Source organism: Anabrus simplex, chromosome 10, assembly GCF_040414725.1.
Source record: "Anabrus simplex isolate iqAnaSimp1 chromosome 10, ASM4041472v1, whole genome shotgun sequence".
NCBI classification, from domain to species: domain Eukaryota; kingdom Metazoa; phylum Arthropoda; class Insecta; order Orthoptera; family Tettigoniidae; genus Anabrus; species Anabrus simplex.
In genome coordinates, this window is record NC_090274.1 from 130791258 (window position 1) to 130803967 (window position 12710).

Sequence of the window (12710 nt, forward strand, 5' to 3'; positions counted from 1 at the left end):
TCATTAAATAATTTAGATATTTCTACTGGAAAAGTCACAACATTATCTTGAACTATGAGTTGGAAATTTCTGTTCTTGTTAAAATTTGATGTTAAGATTTCATTTATGATTTTCGAAGGACTGTTTTTGCTATTACTTAATCTGTTTATGTTTTCCAACTCTCTTTTAAGTTTAGTTACCTGACTACATAATAGCTTATAGTCATTTATCAATTGCTGTGATGCATAATGACAGCCCATTTTTACTCTAAGTTGTTGTCTTTTATTTTACCGTAAACTTCATTCTTTTGGGCAATGAGGCTGCAAAGTGTCCCATTCATCCATGGGCGATATTGTCTACCTTTGAAAATCTTATTATTTGCTTTATAATTCTGATTTATCAGCCTACTGCTACTATTGGCTTCCTGCAGATAGTTGTTAAGTTTGTTTACTATCACATCACAACTATCACCTTAACTGATGATCATAGGATTGGTAGACATATAAACATTCATATTCTTCACATTACATGTTTTTGGTTTCATGTATGACTTTTTCATTCTTACTTTCGGTAACCAATTTATATCGCAGACTAATAAATTATGATCACTATAATCATTAATTATGTTATACAGTTTGCACTTACACAGCTTACTGACATAAACATGATCTAACAGACTACTAACTGCACTGTTAGTAATCCTGGTGGGAAATCTGCTGTTACATGGATTTTGGTTATAGCATTCACATAACCTCTTAAGTTGAGATGTTAGTAGACTATGCTGAAGTTTGTCAATATTCAAATCCTCATAAATTTGTAATTTAAAAAAATTACAATCACAGGAATAGAACCAGCTTTTGGGTGGTTAGGCCATGTGCATTTTGCAGAGTTTCGCCCAGACGTGCCATTTGGGCTCATCAGCTGGATTGGCACGCCCCTCCAGGACTCTGCTTAGCAGTGGCAGACCAAGCGCACAGTCCTGCCGTGTTAGCAAATAGGGATTGCCAACCTGCTAAAGGAGAAGTGAATTCTCCATTTCCAAAAAATATTACTCCCCATGGAGTTAGAATATCAAAAATGGCTTTCACAGCCGCAGATCTTACAATCTATTCCTGTGATATTAAAAAAATTAATTAAAAATTTAAATTTTCACTGCCAAGTTCATCAACTGTGAGATTCATGAGGAAAATGTCCAAGAACAAAACTGCATGAAGATAGGAATATTTGATATAAGGCGAGGCACAGTAATTTCAGCTGCTCGGGGAGAAAACAACAACACAATTCAAGCAAGAACTTCACAGTAATTTAACAGGCCATGGAAGCTTTACATCCAGGAGAGTTCCTTTCAGCCGAGATAAGTTTTAAAAGATCTCTTAATGACAACATGTCTTAGCAGACAAAGTAGGGTACCCAGAAAAATGTAACATTAAGCATTTTCCTCAATAGTGCAGAAAGTTGAAGGGCTAAGGGGCAGAGAAAGGTTTCAAATTGTGAGTCTTGGATAACTGTATTAAAAAAATTTAAAAAATTTAAAAATCACTTCCAGCCTAATTGCAGTTCCGGAAAACTGCCTAAAATTGCTTGTTTCTTTACTCGTTTCCTTTTTGATTAAAATCCTAGCCAAATTAACTTATTTACATAATTCTATCTGTAAGGTGCTCCTTGGTTCAATACCCTCAGGTGGATTTAGATTTTTGAAAAATTTCAGCACCAAATGTAGTTATAAGGGCTTCAGTAAAACTCTGCACTGACTCACATTAGTGTTCGTGGTGGTAGAAAAAAAGCAAACTGCTAATCTAATCAACCAGACAAGGATGATTAAGAAAAGGATTGCAATTTTTAAAAATAAATAAATAATATATTCTTGTACTTTATTATATTTTATTTACCTAAAATTTGCAGCTCATATCCTGGGATGTTCGCTTGCCTGAAGTGCTACAACTGGGGACTTTTGTTGTTGAAATGTACCATTCTTGTAAAACACAGACGTATGAGACCTCCTTCATACTATCCCGATATTATAGTCAAAAGAAATGTACGTAATGTTCATTCCTCCTGACAATAGTCTGAGAAAGAAGAATTCAAAACAAACCACACACACAAAAAAAAACCCCATTTCAATGTCTAGAACTAAGAAGTGGCTGAACTTACCATCACTGTGCCATCTTCTGTTCTGGAATCTAATGCTGGAGTCACAGAAGGAGCCTCAGTCTCAATCTTCACAAAATGTTTATTATCAAGAGCATTATTTAACTCTGAATCCTAGAAAAGGAAAAAGAAATTGGAGATTACATTTCATAATTAGCACAGTATCAAGACTGATGTCACTGTCGGCAGCCCTGAAGATGGTTTTCTGTGGTTTCCCATTTTTACACCAGGCAAATGCTGAGGCTGTACCTTAATTAAGGCCACGGCCGCTTCCTTCCCACTCCTAGCCCTTCCCTGTCCCATCGTCGCCATAAGACCTACCTGTGTCGGTGCGACGTAAAGCAACTAGCAAAATGTCACTCCTCCATGCAGGCATCCTACAGCATGGAGTAATCTATTCATCACTGCCTAATGTACCCTCCTTATCAGAAATTTTGATACTGACAGTAGTAATTCCTGATCTGATCTGCAAGCCACCGTGCTGACCACCCAGACAAGATTACTCTCCAATATTGGCTCTAATTTCTCGAACATGATCTGATATATGATCATGTTTGTCACTATTCCATTATGAGAGATATCAGACCTAGAGTTGTTAAACAGGAGTAAATTTCTCGCACTCGTTTGTGAAGTATGTTTCGACACCATACTTCCTGTAGTGCTCGTAAATTAGAACTCTTTTGACATACATTTACTCTAACAAGGGAAGGGTGTAAACCGGTGAATCACAGATGTTACCTAAATTCTGCAAATGAGGAAATAACACAATACTCGAAATATTTGTTTTGGAAATTAACTCATGCACGTATGCATTGCCGTGCTTGGCTATGCAGGATTAAGGCGTGTGCTAGGTTCACTCGTCGAGGGACTGCACCACTCATCTTCTTTTCTATTCCGCTAGTAATTGCGTAGCATGTTGTGAAAATGATGTAGTGTTAATTTAATTCCTGTATTGATTGTGGGTCTACGAAGGCAACAGAATAAGATTGTTATAGAGAAAATAAAGGTTAATCAATATAACAAGGGACATTGCCCACGAAAGGAAGTTACTCCTTATAGTTTTTTTGAAACAATCATTCTTGTGGTAGAAATGCTGAAATCACACAGCAGTTCTACAGCAACCAAACCTAATGAGGCAAGGATACACATGTGAATTATGCTGCATCCTCTTTTAACCTCAAGATCTACAGCAAGAGTGCTCAAGAACCTAAGATATCTACAAAATTATCTTCACTGAAAAGTGCTACATGAACTTCAATTATTAATTCTTCAAGGAAAGTGTCATAAGTGTTACAATTACCCTTTAATGTTTTTTGTGTGTTGACTTCTTGCCATTTTGTGTATCAGCTGATGATGACATGGAGATATGTCGAAACCGGTCCCATAACATATTAACCCATTGCCTTGCAATGACGGATAATTCCGTCATTGTCCGCGGGTTCCCATAAATGCAATGACGGAAATTTCCGTCCCCTCTCTTTATTGCTTTTGTTGAGGTTTCCATGGATTCATATCGATATTTCTTTGCAATACCAACATGTCTACGAGATGTTAGTAATCGTATTTCAGCTATCTTTGCCTTTCAGCTACGTATTTCACTGCCAAAGAGTCTCTAAATATGTTAAAAATGAAGCCATGTTTTCCAGTGTTGACTTAGTTAAATGTAACAAAGGCTTTTCAGTCTGTCAAACACACAGCAAATACAATGTAAATTAAAACACTATAAACATATCTGTAAAACACACACTAACATACAAAGAATGACATGTTTCGTTCTACAAGAACATCCTCAGATTCTATCAAATCACTTAAAAACAAGCTTGTACAGTAGAGTCTCGCTCAACCGACCTTCGCTTATCCGACATTCCGTGTTATCCGACACTGGTAGACTTAACTTTTAACTTTTGGTGGAGACTAAAGGGCCTGCCAATATCTGGCCCCATCCTGCAAGAAAAGACTGTGTATTTCCAGAAGGAGTTTAATGAAAGGGACCCTAAATTTACTGCCAGTTCTGGGTTGCTTCATCGGTGGAAAAAACGGTACCGCACTAGGCAGCTTAATATCTGTGGAGAAAAACTGTCAGCTAAATCCGATGAGGTTGTTGAATTTAAAAAGGAATGTCAAGTAATAATACTTGCTGAAGGTTTAACCGGTTATCAGATTTTTAATTGTGATGAGACTGGGCGAAATTTCAAGATGGTGCCATCAAAAAACTCTCGCAGCCCAAGCCGAGACGTCTGCACCTGGCTACTAGCGTAGTAAGGAAAGATTTAATGTTCTTGCCTGTAGTAATGTTACTGGGTACTTAAAAAGGAAAATTGCTTATGATTGGTAAAGCAAAGAAGCCTAAGGCATTTAAAAATATTTCTGTTAATGCTCTTCCAGTCCATTAGACAAATCAGAAGGCTGCCTGGATGTCTGCTGACATCTTTAAAGACTATTTCGTTACACAGTTTGTTCCAGATGTAGAAAAATTTCTAGCTTCAAACAATCTCCCTAGAAAACCTTTTCTTCAAGTAGACAACGCTCCATTACACCCAAATGAACAGCAACTTAGAAGTGGTGACATCAAATTCATGTTCCTCCCTCCTAACGTGACGTCATTATGCCAGCCAGTGGAACAAGGTGTGCTGGAAACACGGAAGAGGAAATATCGGCGGAAACTCCTTTCATCCTTGATTGTTGACAAGTTTCTTTTCGTAAGATATTTGGAATGTTTTCGTTCAATACTGCATGTACTGTACAACTGAATTGATAATTCAATAAATAGAGTGCTGTAAAACATGTTATTGTTTTAGTAATACAGAATGGCATTCCTGTTTGTTTTAGTTAATTTTCAAAGTAATTCTGTATTATCCGACATTTTCGCTGATCCGACATAATCTAGGTCCCGTTTAGGTCGGATAATCGAGGCTCTACTGTATATGTACAGTAATGTTTACGTAGCGTAAACTTGTCAATGATAGCGAGATTAGTGATAACAGGAAACAGTGATGACAAAAAACAAAATATATACAATTATTAATATAATGAAAAAACTTACATATTTATCTAGACTGCCGATGTTAAGTCTGTTGTCACCAAACACTATTTCAGTCCTGTTTGTTTTTTGTCATCACTGTTTCCTGTTATCACTAATCTCACTATCATTGACAAGTTTATGCTACGTAAACATTACTGTACATATACAAGCTTGTTTTTAAGTGATCTGATAGAATCTGAGGATGTTCTTGTAGAACGAAACATGTCATTCTTTGTATGTTAGTGTGTGTTTTACAGATATGTTTATAGTGTTTTAATTTACATTGTATTTGCTGTGTGTTTGACAGACTGAAAAGCCTTTGTTACACTCTCTAAATATGATCGAGTAAATTGCCGCGTAAAGCCTTAGTGAAGGTAAAGTCAACGTCATGGCCGAGTCAGATGAAGCTTGAATATTACGTTTTTTGGAGGAAAGCGATGTCAGTGACAATTTTTCCGATGAAAGTGATACTGAATTACCTTCCAGTGATGTTAGCATTAGTAGTTCCGAAGAATTAGATGACATTATTGGAGAAAATGAAGACGGGGACGCAGGTGAACATGTGCATAACCTAGAAACTGGAAGTGGACACAAACAGACAATGTACCAAATAATATGTGGTGTATTATAGATGGAGAACTGAACTCTGTGGTAGCAAGAAGATTAGGCAAGAATCCAGGGAAGGCTGAAGTGCTAGGTGAGTTTCTGACTGACGAATTCTGGGAACTTGTAAAGAATGAAACTAAAGCTAATGCGGCAAAATGTCTTCGCAATATTGAAAGTAACCCTACAAAAAAGAAAACTTATGATGAGGAGAACTGGTTTCCTGTGACAAAGGATGAACTGAAGGCTCATTTTGCGTTATGTATATTGATGTCTCAGACCAAAAAGTCTTCGGTTCAAGAATACTGGACTAGGAGAAGGGTTAGAGAAACGCTGATATTTTCAGAAACCATGTCTCATAGATGTTTCAGTATCATATCTAGATATTTGCATTTTGCCCCAGATTCTCCGGAAACCCAGTGTGATAAGCTGCGGAAAGTTAGACCTGTTTTGCAGCTACTATTAGACAAGTTTCAGAAATTGTACGTGCCTGGAAAAAGAATAAGTATTGACGAAAGTTTGATGAAGTTCAGGGGGCGTTCGGCATTCGTTCAATTCAACCCTTCAAAAAGAGCACGTTTCGGTATAAAATTCTATAAAGTCTGCTGCTCTGACACTAGCTATTGCTGGAAGTTTTGTATATATGTTGGTAAAGAACCTCAGCATGTAGATGGACAGGTGATGCCAGACGACTACTGTGTAGCGAGGCAATTGTTCTTGAATTGTGTGACGAATTGCTAGGATCATGCAGGACTATTTATATGGACAATTGGTATAGCTCACCTACTCTTTTCAGGGAACTGATAATGAAAAATACCAATGCCATTGGAACTGTACGTCCAACCGGAAATTCATGCCACCCCATTTTGCAGCAACGAACCTCAAGACAGGAGAACTGACTTTTGCCTCAGCAAATGGCATCCTTGCCACAAAATGGGTGGATAAAAAGAATGTACATCTTCTACCAACAGTGCATCAAAGACCAGATTTTGTGGAAACTAAAAGCAAAAGGGGCAAACTTGTTCTGAAACTAAACATGGTTGTGGACTACAATTCTGGAATGGGTGGTGTTGATTCACATGACCAATGCCTCGCATCATACCCCCTAATGAGACGATATGCCAAAGGGTATAAGAAAATATACTTCTATGTGCTTGACATGGCAATGCAAAATTCTAGCGTAGTTCATCACATGCTGAAACCAGGAAAAAAGAGGCCGAGCTTATCCAGTTTCAGGGTTGATGTTGCGGAGCAATTATTGGAGGATGTTGTTCTGCCTGATTATCGAACCAGAGGCCGGCCCAGTGCAGGAAGTACACCAACGAGGTTACAAGGAAAACACTGCGGTCACTTCCCTGTCAAAATAACAGCAACAGCAAGCAAGGCATCACCATCAAGAAGGTGCGAGGTCTGCTATGACTGCAGGGGAAAAAATCCCAAGGGAAAGAACAGGGGTGAATCCCATTATGAATGTGATAAGTGTAAGGTGGCACTGCATGTAGAAGAGTGTTTTAAGATCTACCACACTGTGTTGAACTATTGTTAGGATGTGAACTGTGTTTCAGTGTGTTAACTTGCTGTACCAAAAGTGTTCTCTTTTAAGCTAGATTAAATCGCAATCAGTGTATATTTATTTTCAAGAAAAATTGCAGTTCAATGGGTTAAACATGTTGCAACATTAATTTTGTGCAACAATTTATTATTGTATTGAAGAGGTGGAACATCTTTCTCTTTCTAACATTGTAATTATTAGTTCAATACGGATCAGTGATGAAGTTTTTAACTTTAAACAGATAAGGGAACCCAATAAAATTCTCAATGAAACAGTTGCAAGTAACATTCACAACTTTAAGGTGATGTAATGTGCACTCCACACTTAAAGCTGAATGTCTCTTTAGTGCTCGACCAAAAGCCTAGGCACCAGGATAAGCCAGCCTTTTTTTAACAAGTGCCTTTATGTCCCACAGACACAGATCAGTCTTATGGCAAAGATGGGATAGGAAAGGGCTTGGAGTGTGAAGGAAGCAGCCGTCGCCTTAATTAAGGTGCAGCTTGGTGTGAAAATGGGAAAATACGGAAAACCATCTTCAGGGCTGCCGACAGTGGGGTTCGAACCGACTGTCTCCCGAATACTGGCCGCACTTAAGCGACTGCAGCTATTGAGCTCAGTTAACCAGCCTTTCCTATGGTATGTTGCACCAACATTTTAAGGTTTATACGTATTATGTTCACACTCTCACACTTGTTCTTTATCTTACTGCTGATCTCAATTGGGCTCTATTTTAACTTATTTTAACACGTTGACTGCCAGGACACATAGCAAGAAATGTCGCAGTGGCCAAAGAATTTTTTCTTCTATGCATGTAGTAAATAAGTAGTAAAGTGTTCAATGTACGTACGAAATACAAGAAAAATTCCCAGCACCTCGAGGTACCGCCATGGCCTCACAGAAAAGTTCACTGCATGGTTTTGCCTAGACGGCCAGAGCGGTACAGTCTAGCAGTATTAGAAGGTTCCATTGCTTGATAGTACACATTGTAGATAACAGAGCGAGCCACAATTTGTTTACTAGCGCTTACGACTACAATCGCAAGGCACTCATTCTTTTACAGTAGGGTGTGTGTGAAATAATTACAAGATATTTCTAAGTTATTTTACCAGTGAACGGAGAGGTTAGTTATAAAAATGAAACCATTTTCTTCTCGAATTCGGAAGAATGCTAGAATAATAAATGCTAGAATGAGAATTCTGGTAAGTAGTGTCCATGTCAAACTGATCTATTGCAACACAAAAAACTCTTCACCAAATTAAATTTGAAATATATTTATTTCCTATTTACCCCTTGCCAAATGCTCAATGGTAATGTAAAATGTTGCTATGTTGTCAATTTAGAAAATGCTCATGTTTAGGCTATATTTACTGCGATAAGCGTAGAAATTAGCTCAGGTATGGGTACAACAATTTGGAAGGGATCAGTGTGGCCTATCGATTAGGTAAGCATAAGCTTGGGGTGGAAAGTGGAAAATCACTGAAAACCATAACCAGGTTTCCTGACAGTAGGATTCAAACCCACAATCTTCAAAATCATGAGCTTGTGAGTTAGCCAACTCAGTAAACCTGAGCGCATGGCTAAACTGATTGGACAAATACTCACATATTGCCAATAAAAGGAGGTTGGATTAATAACAAATGAAAACTATATTTTGGAAACAAAGCACACCAGGATTTGCTCCGAGGCTAGCATAGCGAATTCAACAGCTCAGAGAAAGTCTAATGAGACACTCACAATGTACCGCTCTGGCAGCCAACGTGTTAATGACATACTCATGTGGACTTAAATGTTGTAAATAGTTCTAACACAACTGATGGACCTTAGAGTCCAAAAGCCGATTATGTAATGAAATAGTGTGCTGATATGACTGTTTGTGACTAATAATAATAATAATAATAATAATAATAATAATAATAATAATAATAATAATAATAAATGCTATCATTGGCATGTCATATGACTTTGATGTTTTATAACGATTATAAGAGGTCTAGTTTGTCGTAGCATAACATAATTATAAAGTATATGCAGCAGTAAGTAGATGAATGAGCAGGCTAAGTACAGATACTGATGGCAACTGGACGCGTACATCAGATTCAATATCCAGTGCTTGTGTTTACCGATATTTTAGTGGCGTCCTTCTAATGTTACAGAGTATTCACATCATAATTAGGTAATTCAGTATATGATGGTGCAATGTGTAATTGTGTCTAATTGTATGCGACAACTTCAAGATGATGTCCGAAACGCCACTTAAATCGTGGGAGTAGGTTGTTTTGAATAGATTCCAAATGGCACAGCCCACTGTGTTGTTTATTCAAAAGAAGTAAAATATGTCAGCAGAAATATTTCTGGGATGATCCGGCACTTAAAACACATAACATTGCTGAAGGGGAATCATCACAGTGAACAACTGTGGTCCGGCCTGCATCACAAGAAGCTGTCCTGTCGACAACAACAGCGAGGTACCCAGGTAGGTGTAGCCTACATCCTCATCATGAATTCCTTCCAGTGAGCAGGCTAGGATGTTTAAGTATGATGTGCCTCCCTGGTATGCTTCTCTTCTCTCTAGAGCATCCCATGTTTCTCCTCTCTTCTCTAGGTCATCTCTTATCTGATCTAACCACCTTTATCTAGGGCATCCAATTGGTCTTCATCCTGGAGTGATCTTTACAAGAAACTTCCTTGGTGTTGGAGTCTCCTGCATCCGCTTAACATGTCCTTGCCATTTCAGCCTTGCAACACTCAGCCTTTCTTCCATGGTCAGGTTGACCTGCTGGTCTCTTCATATCTGATCATTCCTAATTCTGTCCTTCCTTGTTTCCTGTACAGCTGATCTAAGGATCTTCATTTCAACAGCTTGTAGTTGACTTTCTTCTCTTTTACGTATGACACAACTCTCGAGACTATAGTCATGATGGACAGGAGATAAGTCTTACACAGGGTCTGTTTAGCCCTCTGAAGAACTCCCTTGTCACATACTATGTTCCGTACTTGATGGAAGAAGTTGGATAATTTTTTCACCCTGTTCAACACTTCATTCTTGGCACTTCTGTCACTTGACATTGTATTCCCCAGCCTACATCCTATCTATGTTTTTAACAAATTATACAGGGTTATTAAGCTAAGATGTCCACCTCGAATAACTGGTGAACCGTTTTCACTTCTGTTAATGGTACTAAGGAGCTCAAAGTGGAACCTGCAATACTTTTCTAGGCTTTTGATAAATTTTATCAACACACACGTTCCCGTATGAGAACTGCTGATGGTATACTATCAAGTTTATGCTCATAGTTAATGGGACGTTTCAGAGATCACAACACAGGAGAATAAGACTTGAAGATTCCCGTGAGAGTCCTGAGATCTGTGAAGTCAGTCTTCAGAGTCTCGAGCGAGAACATTAAATTGTAATCCATATCAAGTTATCTGAAATCATACTTACGAATGAAGGATTTGCTGTTTCTTCAAACCATACTGGTTCCTCTTTGATGTCCACTTTAAGGTCCATTTCACATATTCAGACAGTGCTGGGGTTGTAAATTACTTCTGCTGACCTTGCACTGAAACATGACCCAGGAAAGTATATTATTTTAAATATTTTTTTGATAGTAGTGTAATGATATGTGGTGTTACAGAAGAATGCTGAAGATGAGATGGATAGATCAAATCATGAATGAAGAGATACTGAATTGAATAGATGAGAGGAGATCAATTTAGCACAATTTGACCAGAAGAAGAGAGAGAAGGAAGGGGAAAGGGAGGAGTGTGTTAGGGAGTAGGAGGGGGAGGGGTGACAGAAGGGGCTGGAGGCTGGATCAAGGGGTTTTAGAGGTAGGAGGGGATATTGCTTCAAAGAGTTACATCCTATCTGAAAGATTGAGCTATTTCCTGGAATTTTAAACATATTAAACACTGCAATGAGAACATCAAACAGGATTTTCGGTTTCTCAGAGATGCCTTTTAAATTAAGGTTTGAATTAAAAAATGGGTCTAACTGAATGTAGCAGTTTTCGGTAGTGTCTAAAAGGAGGCCTTTGGTAAGCATGTCAAGGATTTCAATATCCTGGTCTATTCCATAAAATTTGTGCTTAGCATCGTGTATATGCTGGCCTACTGCGGAAAATCTATTATACCTAATTGCATTTGTATGTTCTGTGTACCTGATGTTTATGTTCTGACCAGTTTGACCGTTATATGAGCTGCTGCAGTCATTGCATCGAAATCTGTATACACATGATTTTGAGAAAGGGTTAGAACTATTGATCAGGTTGGAATTGTGTAGAACGTCCAAATTTCTATTGTTAGTTCTGAAAGAGATGTTAACATTATGTTTCTTAAATATATTGGTGACGTTATATATTGTTTTATCAAAAGTGAAAGTCGAAAACAATTTTGATCTTGATTTATCCTTTATTAAATTTGATTTTGAGCGTTGCTTAAATTTATTGATTATGAGTTCAATAAAAGTGTTGTTATAACCATTGAACTTGGCAATAGCATGAATGATTCCTTATTCAGATCCCTTTCAGACATGGGGACTTTAAATGCGCGGTCCGTTAAGCTGTTGTAAGTGGCGCATTTTTGAGTCTGAGGATGCATTGAGTCTTGTTTTATTGATGTAGATGTTGATTCCCATAGGGAACCTAAAATATTTGTCCTGAATGAGTAAATTTATAATACCAATATAATGGTCCGTTATTGGACATTATAAATTTTCCAGCTAACTCATTCTTGGTTGCCTGCGTTTCGCCCTCGTGTGCTAAGTTAGGCTCGTCAGTTGGGACTTAGCACACCACCCAAGACGCAAGGCTAGTGCATACTGTGGAGGCCACTGCATAGGCTATTTGAAGCCACCAGCAGTGCCAATGCACTATGAGAGCTATGTCTCATTTCCAAAAAATAGATGCCTGCCTGGCTATCATGCATGTGAGGACCTAAAGAATCAGATTGCCAAGAGAGACAAGGAACTCGCAGAACTTAAAGCGGAAGTGAAGTCAAATTATGATAATTTGGAACAATATCAGCGTAGAAATAACCTCCGCATATTTGGCATTCCGGAAGAGTCGAATGAGGACACGGACAATTTAGTATTAAATGTTGCATGTGACATTGGTGCCGACATAAAATTGACTGATACTGACAGGAGCCACAGAGTCGGGCTTAAAGTTGGTAATAAACCCCGGCCTATTATCGTGAAGATGACAAGTTATCGCAGCAGGAAGGAGATATTCGCAAAGAAAAGGCATTTAAAAGGATCTCGTGTCACGATCCGGGAGGACCTTACGTCTGCCAGACTGACGGTTCTGAAGGCGGCTATCTCCAAGTACAGCGTCAGAAATGTCTGGACCAGTGATGGAGTTATCCTGTTTAAGACCGCTGACGGCAGCATGCACCGCGCTGTGCAGA

The 12710-nt window shown here is 38.4% G+C and overlaps 1 protein-coding gene across 3 annotated transcripts in view; it reads right to left on the reverse strand.

Moving 5' to 3' along the window:
• LOC136882074 (zinc finger protein 501) overlaps positions 1-12710 on the reverse strand; it is a 197929-nt gene that overhangs the window by 178186 nt on the left and 7033 nt on the right. For all 3 annotated transcript variants that reach the window (XM_067154579.2, XM_068229318.1, XM_068229319.1), the window contains exons 2-3: positions 10747-10864; positions 2131-2241 (exon numbers count right to left, since the gene is read on the reverse strand). Coding sequence is in view for 2 of the 3 variants with exons in the window: in XM_068229318.1 (XP_068085419.1) it covers positions 2131-2241; positions 10747-10812 (177 nt within the window). In the remaining variant the exon portion in view is untranslated. The remainder of the gene's footprint in view (positions 1-2130; positions 2242-10746; positions 10865-12710) is intronic.